Genomic DNA, 23,987 nt, shown 5'->3' on the forward strand with positions numbered 1-23,987 from the left:
TTGCGAGTTCTTTTTAAATATACCTGTAGAAGATGAGAGAAGAAGATGAAGTTACAGAAGTAAAATATACCGTATATTTTAACTGCGGGTGAAAGGACTAATACTAAAACAGTGACAGAGCGTGCACTTATGTACGCAACCTAAGCCGGTTGCGAATAGAAACTCTGGGAAAATTAAATTGGGTTGAGCGGCAGGATTTCAGTAGGATTTGAGCCCACTGCAATACCTCTGCGACTGCACCGGTGCAGTCCTTTACCAGCTCAGCCATCAAGATCAGTTTGTACAGCGCACTGATACAAACAAACTAAACATGCGTGCATGCACTTCCCGATTGAAGCATGTAGCAATGAAACGTGCATTTCTATACATTTCGTCATCACATTGTTTTAAAAGTTCCAATGACGGCGTCCTTATTGCAGGCTCGTAAAGCCAAAAGCACAGATTTCAAATCACAGGAAAAAGCTTGATTTTATCCACAAAATAAGTCCTGCCAATTTGTCTTTGCCGACATTTGCCACATGCCTGAAAGTCTGCTCTCTTTGCACGTGATTGGAATTTTCCCGAAGACCGACAAGGTTTCTGTGCTGCATGTATGTATTGAGAAGTGATTATCCACAGGAAAAATAACGATTTATATACAACTGCTTTGCGCGATTTTTGGAGGATTTGAGCTTAAGTCTTTAAGCTGAATGCGCTCACACTTAGGTGGCGAGAAATAATGTCGCGTTTATCGAAAGTAGTGCGTTTAATTACGCGTTTAAAATCATCAACAAAATTAATTAAAATTGCGAAATGATACGGTATCACACAATTGGCTGATAATTCATCATATTTTGTGTTCATCTAAATCACACTAGCGGATATGGTAAGTCGTGATCGGTTCCACTTTCTTTCAAAAACTTTCAAGAATTGACCTCAGTTGTTAACGAAATTGGTGCCGGCCCACTGTAGCCCACTCAAACATTCTTGAACCCTGTTTGGTCAAAGAATATAGAGCACAGTAAATTTGACCTAGCAAGGTTACTATTGGAGTCCATACTGAACATTGAGTGTAATACGCGCTTTCTAGCTTTGTTGCCGAACTATAAGATCTGACTGTACTGAGATGCGCAACAGTAGAGGGCACACTTCATAACCATTGGTCACTACTACTTGATAAAATGGATGAACTCATTCTATCCACACCCTTCAGTGTTGTCCTAAAATACACTGTCTTCGAAATCAAATTCTACCAGACGAGAAAAACAAGAAATTACTTGGCTTGACTTACATCCACTTGGCAATTGATCTACAATAAAAATATTCGTGTCTCGGATACATTCTCCCTGAAAGACATTTCAATCGCGTCCGGTTTATTTCTGATAGGGGAGTTCAAACATTGGAGTTGGTATTGGAATTTAATATGAGCTAAACCTTTGGACTTTAGATTTTGTAAACACGCCGTGATTGGAGAGCTTCTCTAACATTTTTTTTTTTTTTTTTCGGTATGGGATAGGTTTATCAGTGCCATGTGCGAATTTGGGTCCATTTGCGATTTGCCAGGAGATTTCTAGTCCCGGATACATCTTCTGTTAAGACTTATTTCACCTTTTCCCGTCCACTTCTTCCAGAATAGTTCAGATATTGGAATTGAATTGTTAGCTCTAGAAAACCAAGTAATTCGCTTTAGAGGACTTTGAATCACTAAATCAACGTGGTAACTCGATTCTATAACATGTATTTAAGTGATTAAAATCTTTGCCAACTCTCGCAGCTGTTTTTATTTGTTTGTTAAATGATTCTTGGAGCTTAATCTCATTTGCGAATTTAGACAGTTTGCCATTACTTAAGATCAAGTGGTTTGAAAGAGCATTTTGGACTTACTTTTTTCTGGGACTGTCTCATCTATTTTTAGTCGTAGTCAAATCATGTTCTTTGTACCATTTTAAAGGTTAAACTGGTCCAAAGGACAACATTTTTTATCCTGAACGTAACTATCCGAAAAATGAAGCCAACGGCTATTCTAATGCACTGGAACTAGCCTTGGGCATTAGCTAACAGGAGGACCATTTTGATGCTGCATGCATTACAAGCTGTCAGTATTCTAACAAAAAAAGGTTGGCCACCGTCCTAACCTTGATAAGGGTAACTAGTTGGGAGTTCGATCGGAGTGAATGGAATCCTTTAATGACTTTGGAAATATTTTTTAATACAGGCGTGGCAACAAGCTTAAGGGTGATGCAATGATATATAACAACATCAACTTTAAGTACATTAAGACAAGCGATAGACCAAGACAAGACAAGCGCTAGACAAGTGCTAGGTGACATAACGTGATTTGAACAAATTGAGGAATGGGTTGTAGGGGGGGGGGGGGGGGGGTGGAGGGTGGGGGGCGAGGTCGACAATAATTTTGTGTGTGTCGGCGGTTTGATTTTAAAGTGAAAATAAAATTGGGGTTCCCGAAAGTGCTGGCAAATACTATCTCCATCTCCTAAAAAAATACAAAACTTCTCTGTAATACAGCAAGAGCGTTTCAAATATTGTAAGGCGTCAAAGGTTAACTCCGTCTGAGACTGTTCTTTCCTGTGTAAGAGGTCATGTATTCTATTAAGTGTGCACGTGGAAGCAGGAGTGGTTACGTCATGTTCAAGTGTTTTGCCGGTAAACGTGAACTTCGGGACACCACACAACATAACGCATGTATTCTCGCCGCGGCGCTTCCTGAATTTTTCCACAATTTGACGCGGCCCATGTTTGCCGATGGAGGTGATTATTTAAAATCTCCTTAAAGAAACAATATTCTGTAAGAAAAGGGCGCTCGTTATCGCTACCATGTGAGGCGCTCTTTAGAAGGCGGCACTTAATCTGGGATGCGAGTGCGGTTACGCCACCCAAACACTAAGTCACGTGGGATTTTCCAGTCGGTGTCTACAATAAACATATAGACTTTCTCAAAGTCCGTTTTTGTGGGAGGCCAGTCTGGCTTCGTCGCTCGTTTGTCTCTCTTTTCGGCGCGCATAAAAAAGACGACTTGGGGCAAGTCTAATAAACATACAACACGTCCAATAGGGGAACGAAAACGGACTTAGCACGTGATACCAATCAGTGCAAGGAACAAATCATTGAAGATATACGGCTCGGGTACCTAACGGGAACAAATGATTGTCTTCTTATCACGCTATGTTTGTCGACAAGCGCTAGGTGGCATAACGTGAGTTGAACAAAGTTTATGGAGTCTGATTCTTTGAAGGATTGAGTCGAAGAGGGTGGTTTAAGTAGATTAAGACAATAAATGGAGACTACAGTCAACAGTTTAGCGGATTTGGAATCTTTATAGGTAGTAAACAAGGCCTGTTAACACGGTTCGTCTGAAAACAAAGCTGACTTATATCCCCGTGTACAAAGTTTTACTTTACCGGTCGAGTTCCCTCTAAGCTTAAAACTTTTAGGAATCCGCATGGTTTCCTGTTCGATGTCTAATCCCTGTCCAAAGAGAAGAATTATATTTAAGTCTTAGAAAAGATTAGGGAAAAAATGATGGGTATTTTTTCGGCTCCTAAGCTCCCGGTGAGGGTAACAGTGCAAAATGGGATTTCAAAAACTCCAACCCTTTGGCAAGGTTCCCAGATTTTGTTTTCGTTTTCAGCATATTTTTTTCTTTTAGTATACCTTTCTTCACAACACAAAAATATTGATATATAAATATAATTGTTGCTAGTCCCCCCAAAACTCACTGGTTTTGCGTTTTACTAACATGCCAGTTACTATATGGACGATGGTCGATCGCATATATATGTAACATGTTTGCGAGTCGCCCACGACACGAACTGTTTCGTGTAAATTAGCAAACCTGCGGCTTTCCGCTGCTTTCGATTCTCTTGACGTCAACAACACGAAAAATGTCGTGCTTAATATGCTATGAAAATCTTATTCACAGCGGACAACGTTTAACAATGAATGTTGCTTGCATTGTTTGCCGGACGCAAGGGCCAGCACAAACTACTAAAGTCGAATGCGATAGTGGTAACCAAAAGTCGTACTACCTTCAAAATTAAGGCTTGTGTTCTTTTGCGCATGGACCTCCATTGTTTTCTAGTTGTAAGATGTTTCTAGAAGTGCGTGCCGCGGGTTTTGGATGACTACATGACTTACCCATACAGTTGGTCAATTTAGACGGTTACTCTGAGGGAACAATTCAGTGTACTGGGATCCTCTGGTGCACTCCTCAGTGAAGAAATGCCTATAGTTAGTATTGTTTAGCCGGAAACACCCGTTTCATGAAGCCTCGATTTTTTGCTTTATCTTCGTTACACTTTAATTCATTCTCGCTGGATTAAAATGAACCTTGAAGTAGTTTAAATTGCTTAGAGATTTAGATGTTTATCAAATAGGGAAATGAAGGCGTCATCTTGGTACAGGCTTCGAAGGCTAAGATCTAAGATCGGATTTTCAGCCTCGAAAATAAGTCGATCGTACTGAGAAAGAAATGAAAATTTCCGGGATAAGACTGTTTGTTAGGAAGTCAGTACCTAACTCAAGGGATTCCTTAGAGAAACAAAAGCAACTCTTCGAGCCCTTTTAGTTTCGTGACTCAATCCTTGATTCATGAGACCTTTCAGACGAAAGCATTTGCCGGAGTAGTGGCTTCCAGCGGTGCTGTTTATTTCGATTCACAAAGTAGTTGTAACCTGCTGATTGGTGACCATTCCAACTGAAGCGAAAGTTATTCCGCAGTACCTTTCTTGTGGTGCTATTTTGCAAGGTGGGTCAACAACCTTTTGTCATGATATTTGATGTCGGAAATATGTAAAGTTAGACTAGCCACCTTTATATTTAAGATAAATTCGCAGTTAGCACCACCATGTATGGAATTCATAACAAAGAGTCGCTCAACAACACATAATCTAAGAAATGCAAATAATTTAGCCATTCCTTTTCTTAATAGCTACTATATGAAAAACTCTATCGCATACCGAGGTTTTATCATCTGGAATCTCCTCTCACCGCTTGCAAATGGCACAGGAATCAAGGCCTTCACGAAGAAGGCTTGGCAATCATCAGATCTTAGAGAACTGAACTTTTCAGCCGAGATACAACAATTGGACACAGATATTGTATACTTTTGATTAGATTTTATATTTGTCTGAGATATGGATCAAGTTGTAGATCGAGGGTCAGGAAATTTTGAAAGTTTGACATTTTTTTTAGTTTTGTATTTTTATCTCTTCCTTTTTGGCACGGCCCCATAAGCTTTTTAGCTTTAATTTCCACCGTGGATAAATAAAGTTTTTATGTCTTATGTCTTATGTCATAAGGGTGCCTTTTATTATTATGCTGTTACCTAATTAGACTCTTCAGCCTGTGGATGAAATCGAAAAGTGCACTGTGACCATTCAGCGAAAGCTCGCCGTTTGCTTTATAGTTTAACCGTGTTTTACTTTAGGTGATTCTGAAACGTTTAAGCTCCTAATGAACAGTGGGACCGTTCATATCAAAGTGTTGCTGTTAATTATACAGCGCAAGCTGCTCTAGCTTTAAGAATCCGGATGAAATCCTAGAGTGCGAACATTCTAATTCTCTTTAGTGCCCAGCAGTACTTCACTGTTGTTCTTGTTATTATACAAAACGTGATTCCAGCTTTAAAGTCCTACAGTGTGGTGTCCATAGACCTCTATTATGCCTGTAAATTTAAATTTTGATGTAGGCCGGTTAATGAGAAATACTGAGCGAAGATGTGGTTCCGTAAATTTAGGAAATTTTACGTCTCCATAACATAACGAGTTTACTCGAAGCACGAGTAAAGCTTGAGCCCGAGTCAAGTTTGAGTCACGAGCCAAGTTAGAGTCAGGGTCTAACTTTCATTTTTCTCTCTTTTTTTTCCCTCTTCTTCTTATGTCTTCTGGTTGTAATTCTGTTTTATATAATGATGTGCTAGTGATAAATGAAAAAAAATAACTTTCAGGTTTGCAACATTTTCGTTATCGATCGCTAGAGCCGTTTTCGCTGTGATTCACTGCTACTGTGGAAAGATATACGACTTCCGTTAGTGTTCATAAATTTCCTAGGAAGATTAATTGCATACACCTAAAGCAGTGATCCCATTTCCACGACTGAGAAAACGGACGGTGATGAAGTATTACCTGCCTGACTCAAGCGCCATCTTGTTGCGTCCACTGGACACCGAGGCCAATGAAACATGGAATAGAAACTAAACCCTTCGCGCGGCAAAATACAGACAGGCATGGAAATTTTTCAGTTTAATTTTCCTCACAAGGGGGTTTTACAAGGCATAGTGACTGAAGCTTTAGTCACCAACAACATTGGACAAACCCATTCAGGAAAATTATAGATGGCGAGAATGAATATGCGGACTGTGGTTAATTTGCTACCAACAATGAATTCTCGCTATCGCGTTGACACATCATTATGAAAGCAAGAATCACAATCACGGCATTAGATCAAGACGAAAACGAAGCAAAAGGAAAAAGAAAACAAAAGAAACGGAACCTGGCTCGAACTGGACTCGTGCAACGAGCAAACCCCTCCATAACGACGTCTGCTAAATTTTCAGACTTGAACATTTCGTTAAAATTTTAAGGTGTTCTTCGCAGCAGTGTAAATGGATTTTCATTATCTGGCCTATATCAAAATTTGAAATTGCTGCGATGAAGGAGAATTTGGCCAAATAATGGAGAAACGGTTCTGAAACATTATTGTCATGCAGTGCTGTGGTTGTGTTTATCATCCTGTACTGGGTGGTACTCTTGCATCTTTAATGAAGTCATTTAAATGACGCCATCGAAGACGTAATGTTTCTTATTTTTAAACACTTGCAACGAAATAAATTTCAAAATAAATTGAAAGTCATTTTCATTTTAATTTCTTGGGCCCTCTCTGAAGTAATTTAAGGGGTTAAGGGCAATTTGAATGAGTAACTCAGTAGAACTAGTCTTGATCGACGATCTTATCGAGACATATCCAATGTGGTGTTCGAGAGCCATGCAAAAATGCAAAATAATTCAAGAGGAACGAAAAGAAAAATGCTTCGGAATGATTAGAAAACTAGCTATGCAATGAGCCATTCAGTGTTCAGGGAGAAGAAGAAAAATACCGTTTGAAAAGAGAACAATTACATTTTATAGCTGCAACTATTTTGTATTGAAAGAAAAATCAGCAACAAAAGAACCTGGTTGGATATTGTACCTGCCTTAAAATTTAAAAGAATTAAAACCAGGAAGCGGGCGTTTTGTTTGAGCTAGCTATCAGATAAAACTTCCTAATTTGTACCATAAACAAGGTCTGGAAGTAGACGCGCGCTCAGCTGTATTCGTTACAATCCCATTAGGCTGCAACTATAAGTCATAAAATTTCATCAGGAAAAAATAATTAAAGTGTAAAGCATACGACTAAATTCCATTTAAGATTTCCATTAAGACTTAGAGGAGAACGTGTCATAAAATGTTTCTTATCATCGTAATGCAGGCATTTTCCGGTTTTCGTTTCTTAAGGATATTTCAAAGTTTTCTTTAATTCAAAGCTAGCTTATCTTTTTTTCAGGAACCTACAACCTCTATGTAATATAGTATCCATCAGGAACCTACAACTCTACCACCATGCAATAAAGTATTCATCACTGAGACAGACATGATCCGAAAATGTCGAGCTAAAATTATTTAAAGCGATATTATCAGCAGACAAGGAACGAAAAAAAAAATCGGTAATCGATTTAGAGCGTAAAGAATTTAAGGAAAAATTTGCCCCGTCCATGTAGGTCACCAACAGACAGATTTAAACTATCAAATGAGGTTTTATCAGTCAAAACAATATTAAACTCTTAGAGTTTATTTTTCTTAAAGCACATCAAATTTAGTACCAGGGTTTATAGACTTTTATAACTCAAATAAGGAAGTGTAGTAATGTAGGCATGCAAGGCTCTTCCTTTCAACCGCACTATTTTCAACTGTTGTACTTTCTTTGGTCTGCACCGCTCAAAGAATCTCTCGCACTGGGTTTGTTCAGTTTCACTCTTCACTGAAAGTGCGAAGGACAAGGATAAACCTTATCCTTCAAATTGGTTTACGAACCGACCGGGCAGTGGGCCGGCCATTTTTGACAAATGGAACGCGCCCTTAATGTTTCTCTAAATTTTCTCGCAATCATCTCGCCACTGTATATTTACCAAAACTTTATTATGTTTGGTACGGCTTTGAAGTCTTAATGTATAGCAAATCGAATCGAGTGTGTATTATAAAAAAGGCCTTTTTTCTATGAACAACCACGTCTAAACTGGGGTCACAGTAGCGCCTGGTAATTTTTATTTGGTGATTTTGGTACTGAAATCACGGTGTGTGTTATAGTGTTCGCTTTTATTATAGTTTGAGCTTTATTAGTAGAATATTCGAGTAAACTACAATCGCCTCAGTCCTGGATTATTCTCGTTTATTTCCGTTTTATGTTAATCTTAAACAATCTTAAACAAAGAAGGTTTTTATGTCAAAGCGATGAAAGCTTGCGTCAGGATCATCTCGGGAACAACGAAACACAAATGATAATTTTCAGTTTGACTATTTTGAGAAAATTAAAACTCGTTCAGAGATTCGGCCTTTGACAAACAGATTCACTTTTATTCAGGATTACTTATCTATCGTTTCGGCTCTCCTCTGAAGCTGGCGAGGAAATAAAACAGCCAAAATGTTCAAACAATAATGAAACTTATTTCTAGATCTAATCAGTAAAGAAACTAATTTACTCTCTTAAAAATAGAGTCAAGTTCAAAGCTGGATTCAATGCTAAAAAGATACGTCTTTTGAGCACGTTTCTTAAGTTAAGAAATCATTCATAATTTCAAAATTAGTTTTGACTCCGTACAACTGTACTAGAAGCTTAAAGAAAATTCTCGCGACAGCTGGAACAGCAGTGAAACAATTTACTTTTCTTTTCATCGAAGTCAAACAAACGTGGTCGCAAATGTTGACCATCTTAAAGGAAGTCAATTTTAATTAATGTTTCATTCGTTTACTTTGCAATTGAAGAGTTGCTTGTTAACTCTTCACAAGCTAAGCTCAGGAGTACAAAATTAATTTCCACTTTAAAAGATATACAAGTGTTTGGCGCGACAAAGGAATCATTTCTCTTCCAGTTTAGTATGAGAGTTCAGTTTTAATAGCATGAACAACACGAAAATCAGTACACTACCAAAGTGCTTTTATTTTTGGAAATGATAACACTCAGTCCAGTTCGTCAACTGACCGAGCCAAAAGCTAGAACATTCCTTTTCACACGATCTTTGAAAGTTCACTCAAAGTTCAGCTCTCCGTGTCAAAGCGTCTTTCATTTTCAGTTGTTGCATGACTAAGAAGCGGTAAACCACAAGCTTTGTAGAGTTATACTGTGGATTATTTATGGTGTTTGCCGATTATTCCTTGCAAGGGCAGCCGGCTTACTCTTATCCTTTCAATCAAGACAAACACTTAGCTTTAAGTCGCACGCCTGCACTATATATAATGCTCTTTACTTGTCCAAAAGGTTGTATTTAATTTTCGTTTAAGCCTATTCACCGAAGATAAATATTTTGCCGTGATGGCCAAGAATCACCAAAAACATTCTTTCACCACATGGAAAAACCTGCGCTATGCCAGCAACTAATTTCGTGCTTAATCATGTTGGCTTTTTTGAGTGAGCAATTCCTGAAAGGTTCCGGCAATTTAATTCCTTATGAAAACAAAAAGTTATAACGATCGGCAAACACGCTAAAAGCTGTTTACGTACGAGGAAACTTTCGGCCCAAGTAGGATGTGATGTTAAGGACAAGAACATAACACTTAGCTTATCTGCTCCGGAAATCATGCGCCACTTGGATTTCGCAAGGCGATGTCCCATGACTATTTAGGGGAGGTCCGACATGAGCAGTCATTAACCAGCAATAGCTCACCACGGAGGGAAGGTTAGATTTGGAGGCAACAGGAGATTGTCCTATAGCAAGTAGAATACAACGAAGACTTTCCCAAGGTAAGTTTTTACCAATTGCTATTTAAATTCATTTTGTTTAGCTAATTATTGCGCCGGGGAAAAAGATGCAACAACAAAAAATATTGGCATTTCTCTCGTGATCATCAGGCTCATCTCGGAATGACCTTGAATTTTTTTTTCTGTCACCTAAAAACCGACGTGATACGAAATATTTTATCGCATTTTACGCAGAATCGAAGCATGGCTTTTGTGGAAAAATTAAAGTAGGCCGGCTAATTCGAACACCACATTTGGCGTGTGTAGAACTGTATTTTCCATAATTTGAAGTGGTTTCCAAATGTGTGATTCTAATTTAAATTAGGTAAGAGACTCGTAAGTGCAAGAGGGATCGCCTTGGTTTGTGACAATAACGCCCGGTTAGCGCTCAACACTTAAAACTTATCTATGGGAAATAATTTTTGGCACTTTTATTGAGAAACATTTCTTGATACAAAAGATAAAACGCGGAGGACTTGTATCTTTATTTTAATTGGCTTATTCAACAGCTCTTCTAAAACGCCTTCGGCCCTTTGCAAACGCTCAAGTAATTTCTTTTGAATTGTGTGGGCGCGTTCTTGGGTAATTTCATCTGAAGATTTCCAAATTGTTTGTGATAAATTTTAGCAATGGGGTTAACAGAAATATCCTAGAACGTTACAAAATATAAAATATATTCAGCACAATACAATTAAAAAAATACAGTGCCGAGTTGTTGTAGACTCCTGGATATGATATCACTGCAGCCCCCTTTTGCGAACAATGCCAATTACAAGAAAGTTTCAACAACTGTCAACTTTTCGGGACAAAAACATAAAACTGACTTGCTATTTGTGACCACGTGCTCAGCACGACACAGAAATCCGTGAGCTTTAAGTGGGAGTAAAAAGTGTAAAAAACGTGATAAGTTGCAATTCAATTTTGCTGACAATGCGAGAGAACCGAGACGCGAAATCCTTGTAAATTAGTATTTTACATTCCATGACGAGAGTTGCTTTTCAAAGCGAGAAGTCAAAGAGGGCAGGATTATGTAACAAAGGCAAAACACGTGTAGTACTTTGCCCTCTTCTTTCAAAATCGTGCTGTTTTACGCAGGATAGCCAGAAACAACTGTGACTTGTTCCTTATAGTTCATGGTGGCACGTAAATTTGAAGTTTCTTTGACACATCCCTCAATTATGCAGCTCACCCTCTGCGCAAAGAACCAAAAAAAACCGTGACGTCATTTTTCAATTTCCGAGATGAATTACTTTACACGTTGCATTTCAACTATAATGCGGGGGGAAATACTGTATTTCCTCGATTAGTATTTTACCTCCCAAGACTTTCAGAGTACGATCTAGCACGAATTGAAACATTTTTAAACTGTTAAATCATTGAAAAGTAAACATTTCTGCTGAAAGCCTTGAACGTTTTCCTTTGAGTGGTCACGTCTTGTGCACTGTAGGGTTCAAATCTGTAGACGCTTGCTTGTCTTTCTCTGTTTTCCTTTTGTTATTTTCTACAGATAAACATTTTACATATTTAGCATCACTTGAGGTTTAGCTCCGGTGGAAGGGAGTTCGCTTATTCTTAAACAGCATCTCCGCTGAAATAACCCCCTAGATTGCTTACTGATAAACAGAAAACTCTCTGAGAAAGGAAGTATTTGAATAGAAAAAAGTAAGCTCTTATGAATATGGGACAATATGGCAACTGCAGCGTGCAGCTGAACATGATCACCAGTTGGTAATAGTAATACTTTATTCAAATACATATATGCTCATAAACATGATACACGATACATATTTGAAAAGGACGACCGCGAGGTTGTCCCTATAAAAGGTCCCCTAACTGAACTTTTTTAAAATATTTTTAAATATAAATATTCTGTGAAGACCTCGTTTATACTTTTTGCCGTTCTGGGTCAATGAATCTTGACAGTTCCTCTCGACTTTTGTTCGAAGTGAAGTAAATCGCTACCGGATTGTCACTCAGTTTAAAATGTTTCCCATCACGAACAAAATTCTTCACTGTAACTATTCAAATATAATGATAAAGAAGTACCTTCCCGTAGGGCTGTTATCATATTGTTTGCGGGGATTTCTAACTTTTGACTTTGTGGATGAAATCCTAACGTGTGGCAATTCAAGTGAAGGCTTTTAAGCCGCGGTATTTCCCCGTGGTGCAGTTTTTCTGTGCTGTGAAGGGTGTTAGAGCTTTGTGCGTTAGATCCAAAAGTGTGACCATGAAAGGAAAAGATATCGACCGGCATTTGCCACAAGTTTACACTGTTTATTAATGTGCACTGTTTATTTTTCAATTTTGTGGAACATTTTCTTAACTTTGTTCTTTTGGCGTGGATGTTATTGTCAACACGGATTAGCCAGTGTTTCTTCAATTCTTATTCGATTTTCGATTGTCATCTTAGTCGTTTTTAAGTACATTAGTAGAGTATTTTTTTAACATTCCTCGGTATTCTCCGCCAGCCTTCATCAGCGCTTCTACAGACCTTTACAAATAAAGAATGTATGTAGTGTCTGACTTGTTTTAATTTCCAATGCAAACACCGCCATAAATGGCAACGAACGCTAAAACAAGACAAAACTAAGAAAATAAAACAGATTCTGGTATTTCAACCATTTCTAATTCAGTTGTAGTTTACATTTCTACGGCTGTAATTACAGCTACTGCACAAAACAGGAAAAAAGCGAACGCAGTCACGTTCCTCTTTCTTTCATTTGATACATTCAAGGAACAAAACACGTCCTAGCAGCACCTACGCAATGTTATGCGGAAACTCTAAGGTTTTGTTTTACTTGTAGCTACAGTGTGAGATAACTCTCTATTTTTCAATTTTTACCTAAAATTTCCGCTGAGACGGCACCCCCTCTCCACTCAGGGGTCGAGAGGTGATCGAGGAACTTAAAAACGATTACGAGTTTTGACCAGAGTTTTCAGGCGCGCCTATTTTATGTGTCGTGCATTCATTTTTTCCCTCTTTAACGATCCATGAAGACAAAAAACACATTGTAGTAATAATTGACTAGTTTATTAATCTTTCTCTTTTTACGTGCAGATGAACACGTTACACCTGGCCAGACTTGTCATTTTTGTGGTGCTTGGTATCAATCTAACCAATAGCAGTCCTTTGGAGAGACTCAAGCGTGCTCTGGAAGCACAAGGAAGCGACTGTCCCCCCGGAATCTGGACATGCCTCACAGACGCGCAACAGAAACGCAACCAGATGCTCAATCAACCCCAGAAAAGCATTGATCAGCCAGCCCAACTCAGTAGTGAGGAATCTGGGGGAGACTGTCCCCCCGGAATATGGACGTGCCTGAAGAATGACGAGCCCGCGGGAGAACAGAAAAGGCTGGTGGTAAACTCACAAAGCGATACCTCGGTGGAGGGGTCTGCGCCACGTGAACCAGCGGAAGGAGTGAGGAGAAGCCACCCTATAACAAGTGACAATGATGATGAAAATGATGAAAATGATGAACTGAACAGCGACGCTAACAAGTGCCCCATTGGAAACTGGGTTTGCAGAAGAAAGCGTGCGCTGAGGAGAATGATGGAGGAAGCGAAACGACGGGTACAGAGATCCACGCAAAAATGTCCCCCCGGAATCTGGGTTTGTTAAAGCCGACACATATTGGATATTTACCTGAAGATTCATTTTGACGAAGTAACAACTCGAACGGAACACTAGTGTAGTCGCATTCTAGTTTACGTAGGTAGCTTATTCAGTTGTAGTTTTCCCGTTTAATTTATTTCTTAGTAGTAGCTTTTCAATTTATTTCATTTAGGAAAGATGTATTTAAGCTCGTTATGCTGCCTGCACTAAAGGGTCTAAGGAACTGAGTTTATTTATAGCATATGACGTGTTCTTATTTGTCTCGATATTTTACCCTTGGGGTGAAATATTAAATTAAAACGTTGCATTAACTTGATATCATGTGTCGTGTGTTCTTAGTATACAACAACGTCAGCAAGCTTTACTTACCAACTTACTGGCAGACATCCACCGTTATATTGCGCATACAGTAGTGTGTTTGGTGAAATGATCAGTAACTATACAAATAATAGTGTTTCTGTAGAAGGACTCTTGGCTGGTAGCTCTCCCGTGGAAAGTTGATGTTTCCTAAAACAAATGTTATCTATTTGGGTAATGGGCTTCTGTGTATGTGATAGTTTTAATCAAATTTCCAAGGGGAAACTATCAGCCGATAGTCTTTCGACAGAAACACTATTATTTAAATAGTTACTGACGATTTAACCAACTGTACTGCTGTATGCGGAATATAACATCATGTGATCATTTTAAGCCAATCAGACTCGAAAGCATTTAATGGGGAACTACAATCTATGGATATGCGATGGATAAAGATCGCGCGCCAGGTCTTTGATAACAGCGACATCCCTGTAGTTTTCCATGGGAGGAAAACAATTTGTTTAGAGTTGGGGTGGCGAGCTTGGATTTTGGGAAAGTCAAAAGTAGCGCGGAAATTTTGGGATAACTTTTCGTTTGCTAACTCAATTTTCTGAGTCTTACTGAAATAATCAGCAAAAATGTTCCTAGAGATTCACTGTGTTATCTCAGTTTAACAAATACCCCTCATTTTTCAAAGCCCTAAAATTTCTTACAAAACAGAAAACAGCATTTTAAACATTTTGCTTAAAGGAGGTGTGCCACGACTCTCGCGCATGCTCATTAGAGTTCTCTCATCTTAAAAAGTGGGCCCAATTTTTTCCCAATTATGTCAGATTTTCATCGTTCTTAATCTTCGCCATCATCGTAAATTTTGCGCTCAAAACGTTTTCCTTCTGTTATTTAGAGTTCGTTTTTGGTCCTTGTGGATTTAAGTCTGTTTTTTTTTTTATGGTGTGCTAACGAGCAAGTTATACGCAGCAAACCAAAAGTATTATTTTTGTATCGCAATCGGATCATGTAACTGTCTACTTCGGACTACCAAAATAAACTGATTACAAGCGGCAAATTGACAAACCAACTTTTTTCGAATTGAAACAGCAAAGTCCTCTATATAACCAATTTCATCTCAAAAACAACATCCTTCTTTCCTTTCCAAAGCCTTTGCTTGGCTTTGCTAGATTGCTAGCTTGGATAAAAGTACTCTGCCACCCCTCCCTAGTTAAACCTGTCTTTAGGTTCTTAAAGCGTAAGATTATAGGAGCAAGTAACGGCAGGTTCCAGACGTTTTCGGATAAAAATCACGATTGCAACTGAAACATAACATGTTTAAAACTCAAGTGGAACCACGAGCCGCAGGTGAGTGGTTTCACTGCGCGGAAATTTTGACAGTTATTGTAAAAAGTGTTTTGTTCATAAACTAAATAAGCTCTTGTAGCTCCCTGCCTGATTAACGTTGTATATTTTGGTTCGCTACTATTCTTCTTTATACAAAAATATAAGCCCACATTGTTGTTATGACAAGCCTTTGCCACGTTCAAAATTAACACCAAAATAAACGTTCCATCTCACCTGTGCCCTCTTACGAACTAGTTTGCATTGAACGCCCCAAACGGCGATCGTTCCAGCGATCCCAGAAAATGGCGCAACTGGCAAACCAAACTGACAAAGTTGGCAATACGGCTGAAGGATGGCTAACAGTTCGTCTCGTTCACTCGTTTTTTTATAAGAACGTCTAATTTGGAGGCTGAGGCTAAACGTTCTTATTATTGTTGGCTGATTTGAGCCTAAAAAGTTCTCAAGACGTTCTTAAGTTATCTGTAAAAGTATTTCAATAGATCTATGCGGACGTGACCAAGACACCTATTATATTTCGGTTAATTGGACAATATAGACTGAATTTTTACATGTATTTATTTCCGTACTGATTTACACTGTTCATTTTAAAAATATTTGGTTGGAATAAAAATGTTCTTAACTGACTTTCAGCCTGGGTAATGTTCTTAGTACGGTTCTTAAACTTTAGTTATAATAATCTCAGCCTCAACCTTCTTTTAAAAAAAAGGACGGTTCTTATATAAAAAAAAGTGTATAACGAATTCTTTTTAAGGACTCCTAACTGACTAGCAGACATGAAACAGGCGACAAGACAGAGAAGAGGGAAGTTAAAAAACACAAATGTCGAGTTGCATGATGGTCGAAACAAAATTCCTTGTGTTGTTTATATGCAGATCATTACTACTTTCTATTTTTAACATATAAACACGTGGAAACAAGCTCTTTCCGTGTCTTACAGAGAGCTTAGCGCTTTCGCTCAATAGAGCTGGCAGATAAGGCCATAAGGACACAAGTTACTGCATGAATAATTCGGTTACATAAGCATATTAATCATAAGAAACCACAAAAGAGCTACGATCCCGGCCACAAACCTTGACACAGTTTGAACGGATATCAACCCTCCCCTTTCCAATCTTGTTTCAGCCACAAAACAGTTAACATCGCAGAAACCGGCAATGAATAGGGGAGCGGGATGTTTCAAGGAATTGTCTCCTGGATTGTAGATCGGATGGAAATCGGCAACGCCTTAATAATTTTGGCTTACTATTTATATGATTTCCACTGCACGGCTTGGTAGGAGAGCAATACGGCTCTATGGCTTACAAGACGTTTCCCTGATCGCAACTGGAAAAAAACTCTTACTAATTTCTTGCTTATGCTGCTGATCGAGTCCAGATACATGGAGTCCCGTTTGATAGCACTGAGCACAAAGTATTGAAAAAAGGTAGTAAAAAGCCACCAGAAATTCCTGTTTATAATAAAAGCGCATAGAATGGCTCGAATGATCCCGCTGTATCGATAACATCAGAGGTGATTTTCGTCTGCCTTTTGGCTTATCACTGAGGTATAACGCCTCCGCAGACGACGCAAATCATTATCGACGATTGTTTTCAATCGACAATCGTGTTAATTGAATCGACAACTATTAGTGTTTGGAAATGCGTTTCCACACACGAAAAGTTTAATTGTCGATAACTTGTATGTATGTTTTGAAAGAGCCTGGAAACTTACTTGTAATGCGCATGTGTAAAATGGTTTACGTCGCTGCAAAAATAGACTTTAGCAATCGATGACTTACTCACAGACGGGACATCACCGGTGAAAGTGAGTTATCGCGGATAACAAAACTGCTGCGTTTTGTTTGTCGTTTTCCTTTTCAAAAGACGACTTTATTTTTCACCATTTGAAGTCGATAACTTGATTCACAAACGAGATGTTTTGTCATCGATAACTTTTTGTTATCGACAACTAAAAAGTTATCGATAATAGTTTGCCTTGTGGAGGCCCTAAGAAAGGGGTACAATGTTTTGTTTTAAATCAAGGGGTAACATTTATTAAAGAACGAGGAAACTTGGGAAATGTGAACACGATTTGCTCACTCCCTAAAGTAAATTCTGAGCGTTTTAAAGGCACGTTTATTAACAGGTGCCTTTGTAACTTTATTAAAAATGTTGGCGTACTCTTTCACCTTACATATTCAACCTTATTTTTCTTTTTAGTAAGATATTTTATTATTGAAAACTTTTCAGGTTTAATTAGTTTAAAAGGAGTCACCAATAAAAAAGATTAAAACTGGTTAAGGGGTTAAACCTACGGGCGGAAACTCTCCGTACAAAATGTTATTGATTCCACCCACCCCCACGGGTACCACTCAAAGCTGTACTCAGACGAGTCACATACATTCGTACCAGTACTATCTGTTTCGAGTCAGCTTTAAAAAGCAGAGAAGTTCCCAAACATGCTCCATAATCACTTACAATTCAAGAATCAAACCACTGTATTTCTATTGACAAAATTTTTATGCGGCTATGCATACAGACTCCGTCAATTTCAGTCTGACAAATCCCGTCCGGGCATTTGTGAGATATGTTACAAGTTGTCAGTGCCCACCGCGGGAAATTTGCTGCCAAAGGTCTACCCGTGGGCAGGGTATTTTTTCAAAGTACTCAACAACAAAGAACTCAGTGACATCAGTAAAGGACGGTACCTACTGATACCGAAGTATTTTTTAACGTTTTATGACTATGTGAGGAAAGCAGATCTTAGCAAGGGCTATTGGAATCCAAAACGAAAATTGGGGGTAGCCACGCATCTTTCATGCGATCAGAGAAAATTAAGTAATAATTTCTCTAAAAAGCGCCAAGTATGGGATTTTTTCCTAAATTGAAGCTTAATTATCTCTGAAAAGTGTATCTCAAGATGCGTAGAACGTATGCGCAGTAACAAAAGTAGGCACGCTCCTTGATTACCCATTTTTTAAAACTTCAAAGTTAGGAACTGTCTGCCCGCAAGAAGGATGCCAACTGACATATAAAAGGGGCAGTGTCACCCATTTTTGTTGCGTCTTTGAACAGCTAAAAAATATATTTTAATCAACAGAGACGTTAAAATAATCGTCCAGTTTTGTCAACAATAACCCTGCTAGTACACAGAAACTAATATTAATTATCTTTGGATGCGGATGGCTAGGATGGAAATGGATTGCAACTAGAGAAACAAATTGGCCATTTCCTGTGCATTTAGAGAAAATTCTAAAAGACGATTACAGTTTTGTTCTTCCTCCAAGAAATTGCTTAAGGTGGGGGTAAACGTGAATTTGAATGGGATTTTTAGAGGCTTGAAGAAGAGATAAAAGAAAGAAAATGATTTTTAAAACACCAACAGACAGTCGATAACCACGCAAGAGCACCCCAGGTTGCTAGTGGACTAACTGGGTATCCGTCTATTAATTATTAACTACAAATTCTAATTTTAAAACCTCACTAAATCTTCAATATTTCTTATTTCCCTTAATTTTATCAATCCTTCAAGAAAAACTATCTCCTCCCAAATATACCCAAAATTCACCTAAAAATTCACAAAACACCCAATAACATTGGTTTCCGTTTTAAGCAGAGAGATTTTGGATTGCTTGAAACGTGAACGAGAAATTTCCATGAAACCGATTTTAATCGGCATGAAAACGGCTTTCAGGTTTACCCCCGCCTTAATATTTCCCTCTTGGTGCTTTGAGAGCAATTTTGTGTTAGAGAAAAGGTTAAACTTTGTCAAATACTTGAGCAGTTTTGACCAAAATACAGCAAAATCTGCCCCTTCAAATGTAGGTAATACCGGGAGGGGGGGGGGGGGGGTACTTGATCCGTATTTGGGTATAGGGGTGCCGCTGGGGGCTTGAAAACCTGACCCTGTTTAGGACGAAAATAACCTTAAATACCTACCCTGTGTAGGACAACGCCCTCTATTTTAAGACCCTATTTAGGACAAAGGACGACATCTAGCTCTTATTTTACACAAGTGTTTATCGGCAATAGTAATTACATTTAAAGGCCGACTGTCACTTGCTGGACGTGTTGCTCCACGCATTGAAACGCGAACACCAATCACAACAGATAAAATAATACATTACCTAGAAGCGATGGCGAAAAATCCCAAAATTTTGAATTAACAGCGGTGAACCTTAGGTGGAAACTAATTGACGTGAAGCATTGTTCACTAACATAAATACAGACAAACGTCTTCGGATTGCCAAACACTCGACGACAAGTCTTGAAATCATACCCTGTCTAGGACGGGTCCAGGACAGACTCGCTTGAAATTATATACCCTGTTCAGGGGAGAGAGGCCAAAAACCATACCCTATCCAGCGGCACGTCCTCGTATAGCTCATATAGTGGGTAATACAGATCTTTATATTTGTCAAAATTACTGGTTCAGTTATTTATAGTTTTGGTCGAAATTATTAAAAAATATATATATTACTGGCGTGAAGCCTGGGTAGCCTACGCAGTGAAGCCAACATGTGTTCCACAAGCGGCGTAAAAATGAAGCTTAACTAAATATCCCATAGATGGGGTATTTTCCATCTCGGGTTTTTGTACACACCATAAGACGCCATCTACACCACAGGGAGACCAATGGTTGAACGTGACCGAATAAACTATCCCCCACTATCCTACGATCTTGTTATCCACAAGAAGAAATACGATAATTGGCCCTTAGGCGAAGAGACAGACACCCACCGCGCTGGGGAATCGCATTCATTTGCTGTATGCAGTTTTCACCTTGCTAAAAGAGCGACGTGAGTTCGGCCAGCTCTCTCACTCCAATTCGGTTCGTTCCCTTGCCCTTTCGACTCTTTACAAAGGGATTGCTAGTAGTCTTGATCTGGACAAGCATTCTTCCTGTCCAAACAACAACAACAACAATTTATTTGGTATTCCCACATGAGTACATGGTATTACCTAAAATTACAAGACGGTTTCTCATTAAATTAAATAATTAACGTCTGTCTATAATTCATACATGAATGGATATAAGCAGCTGTAAGTCTGCAAATAGTAGGATCAACATTGTTAAAAAGAAAAAAGATTTTTGAATTATCGTCAAAATCATTGAAATGAGGATATTTTCTTATTATGTCTTCAAAAAAGTTTGAACGTAAATTATCGTAAAGGTGACAATTGAGTATAAAATGCAATTCATTTTCAACTTCATTTAAGTGGCAGAAAAGGCAAATTCGGAGATTTTCTGGGGTTTTGGGTATTGTGTGTCTGCCAGTTTCAATCCTTAATCGATGATTTCAGAGACGAAATTTATTTATCGTTTTTTTGTGAGAGGGATTGTTTATGGTGTTCAAAAAACTGATCAACTTTGTGAGAGTCAGTTCTAAACATGGAGTAAAACTTCAATTTGCTGTTTTGTTTCATCAAATTTAATTGATGTTAGGTCAATTCTTTATTAAGCGTTAGTCTGACCTGAGAGATAAAAGTGTTGTTCTCATCTAAATTTAATGGGTTTAGGTTTGCTTTTTTACAGAGGTCATTAACTTTTTGCATAAGGCTCATCTGGTTTTTGTCTGCCATTTGTGCTGATATGTGTAAGCATTGTTTGGCAATACTGTTTTCTGGTTGGTTTTCTAAATGTTTCCAAAATTTGATAACATTTAGGTCGGTTAGTTCTTTCAGTGGCAATCGACCGAGTTCATTTCTACAGGCTACGTTTGGGCATTGTTTGTTTACACCTAGAACTTGTTTACAAAAATAAATATGTGTTTTTTCAATAATATCTTTTTCCCACGGGTTAGTATCATCTTTATCATAAATGCTCCAAACCTCAGAACCATATAGGAGAATTGGGAGATATGAGGAATTAAATATTTTGTTAACAACATCAATTGGCAATTTTAGAAAATTAAGGTAGCGACGAGTTGCAAAATTGATCCATTTTGTTTTCCTTAAAACTGCCATTTGATGAAAATCTTACCCCGAGATAAGTGTAGCTATTGACAATATCAATTTTATCTTCATTCATGTAAAAAAGCTGTTTATCAAGAGTCGATTTTCTGCATTTCTTTTGGAAAATGATAGCTTTTGTTTTCTTTGTGTTTATGTTCATCATCCAGTCGCGACAAAATTGAGAGACTGTGGATAATGCATTTTGTAGACCAGCAGCTGAGTGAGAGATAAGTATTAGGTCATCTGCATATAATAAACAACTTAGAGGAGAACCATTTGGTAATAATATAGGGTCTGTGTCTTGTTTATCAAGAAGGAAAGGAATTTCATTTAGATAAAGATTGAAAAGCATAGGAGAAAGAATGCATCCTTGTCTAACACCATTTCCATAATCAAAATATCCGCTTCTTTGGTGGCCATGTTTGATGGAACATTTTGTTTTGGAATAAAGAGTTTTAATCAGGTCATAAAATTTTCCTCCAATTTTGTATTTGAGTAGTTTGTAGAGTAAACCATCGTGCCATATCGAATCAAAAGCCTTTTTAAAATCTACAAAACATGTGTATAGCTTGCCTTTGGTGGTATGAGTGACGCATTTATCAATTAGAGTTCGTAGGGTGAAAATATGATCAGTTGTGCGATGATTTGACAGAAAGCCAATTTGTGCTGGATGTAAAATATGTTGGTCGTGTACATAATTTTTCAGACGGTTATTGAGTACAGCGGAGAAGAGTTTTCCCAGGCAACTGCTTATGCAAATTCCCCTGTAATTTGATGGGTCTTGTTTGTCTCCTGATTGGAAAATGGGAGTGATAATACCTTCGCACCAGCTACTGGGGAAAAAACCACTGGCGAGGATGAGGTTAAAGAGTTTGCAAATTGCAGTGGTTGGGTGGGGCGCGCCCGTTTTAAGATTTTTGAAATGGAGAGATGGAGGAGGGATTTGGTTCTGAGTGTAAATTCTTAAAATGGTCGTAAAGTTTGTCAATAGACAATTCCAGCACATTGTGGTGTTACGGGGGTTTTGGCAATTTTGGCAAGAAATGTTCGCACAGAATTTATTAGTCATAGTATAATCAAATATTTAGCTTGCTTTAGATTTCCGCTAGTCGCCACGGGTAATTGTCCGTGAATCAACCATATTTAATCTTAAATAAGGAAAAAGGAGTTGGGTCTTCTTGCAAATTATTTATTCGCTTTCGCTGCAAGAAGTTAGTTCGCTTTAAGATATTCACTGTTTCTTGTTCTCTGTAACTTTAGAAAACCAACGGAAGCAGAATGTAAACAACTTGTAGAGCTAAATTAGCATTTCTTTTGTCCCTCGAGGATTCGGAAGTATTGTACTAAACTTAAGCTAACAATCACTTCTGTAGTTCATTAACTTAAGATTACTTTTTATTCGAGCTTGTTTCGGTTACTTTAGAAGTAGAGAGCTTCTACACGTTTAATAAAAAACTAGCAAATTCAGCTGGCCTGTCATTTCCTAGTTGAATTGGTTCTCGTTAGTCGTGTTGATCTACTGAATGAAAAGTTCTTGTTATCTCCGGAAATATTCACTTGCAGCTGCTGTTAGCCGTAGGATTCATTAAGATTTTCTAAGTTGTAATTTAGAGTATTCAGAAAGGCGTTTGCCGCCGAAATTAGTTTTTCAAGCTGGACTCACAATCTAGAGTTCCGGGCGACAATTTTAATTTAGTTCTCTAGTTAAAAGTCCGCGGTTCCGCTCTTAATAATTTAGTTCGTTAGCTTACAAAGACGCTGTTCCGCTCTTAATCGTTTTTCATTTAGTTCTATTGACTCGCGTATAGCACCTTGTAAACAACAATTAATGTACAAGCACATATAAGCCCTTGTTGTACAATATTCTTTCGAATTACAAGTGAGTCAGAATAAAGCTCTGTTGGACCAAGTTCTCGTTTCCTTACTGAAGTTCTATCCAGTTCGTGGTTTGATCCCTGGTACCGCTTTGAGAAGTGACAGTCTCTCCCTGCGAGCGAGTGCTCCCGTTTGAGTGTAATTTCCCCCTGCGTTCCTGTTAAGACTTCATTACAGTTCCGTGTATTTCCCGCGAAAGTTGGAAAATCTACTGTCACACTGGTGGAGAATCCCCCAATCCTCTGACCTGGCTCAGAGTGCCCTTACGACCTGTCCGTTGGGCGTCACTCAGATTAAGGAGTTGGGTAGTCAAAGCCACTCGGCCCAGGCCTTAACGCCACCGGAAGTATTCTCAACCGGAAGTCAATCCTGTTCTACCCACACTAGCCTTAACTCCCAGGTGCCTACGCCTATATTGAAGGCCGATGACGGAGTTTCTCAGTCAATTCTCCCTAGTGATGATAACTATGCAACCAGGTCAGTACCAGCTGTCAGCAAAGAGCACGTTGAAGATGTCAAGGGCGGTTCTGTACCAGGCCCCACCCCATCTTCAACCCCCGCCGCGTGTGCCGACGCATGCAATATAGAACCCTTCCAGCCCAAACCGAGAGATCTTACAGTGACAGCTACCCTTAATGGCCAGGATATCAAGATGTTAGTAGACACTGGTGCAGGTATGTCAGTAGTTGATGAACAATTCCTACGGGCACTTTACAAAGGTACTCTCCCAGAGCTCCACGGAAGTTCCTTATCGAGCGTCAAAACCGTGAGCGGTGAGGCATTACCAGTTCTTGGGAAGCTTCAAGTCGTCCTTCAAATAGCGGGCGGAAATTATGTCTGTAATCTTCAGGTAGTTAAGGATCTTACCTATGAAGCCGTCCTTGGCCGGGATTTCTTACGCGCCAATGGAGCCGTGATAAAAA

The 23,987-nt window shown here is 38.7% G+C and overlaps 1 protein-coding gene across 1 annotated transcript; it reads left to right on the forward strand.

Annotated features, from left to right (window-relative positions):
* The first annotated feature begins 9,740 nt into the window (after nt 1-9,740).
* Nucleotides 9,741-13,919, forward strand: LOC146456145 (uncharacterized). The gene is made up of 2 exons (XM_085093479.1): nt 9,741-9,990; nt 13,046-13,919. The coding sequence occupies exon 2, from the start codon at nt 13,046-13,048 to the stop codon at nt 13,607-13,609; it is 564 nt and encodes a 187-aa protein (XP_084949605.1). The 5' UTR covers nt 9,741-9,990; the 3' UTR covers nt 13,610-13,919.
* Nucleotides 13,920-23,987: the final 10,068 nt, after the last annotated feature.

Source organism: Pavona decussata, unplaced genomic scaffold (genome assembly GCF_977016875.1).
Source record: "Pavona decussata unplaced genomic scaffold, jaPavDecu1.1 SCAFFOLD_260, whole genome shotgun sequence".
In the NCBI taxonomy this organism is placed as follows: Eukaryota; Metazoa; Cnidaria; class Anthozoa; order Scleractinia; family Agariciidae; genus Pavona; species Pavona decussata.

Bases quoted from the DNA above. Each gene is read 5' to 3' on its own strand.
- LOC146456145 (XM_085093479.1), top strand. From the start codon at position 13,046: ATGAACACGTTACACCTGGCCAGACTTGTCATTTTTGTGGTGCTTGGT.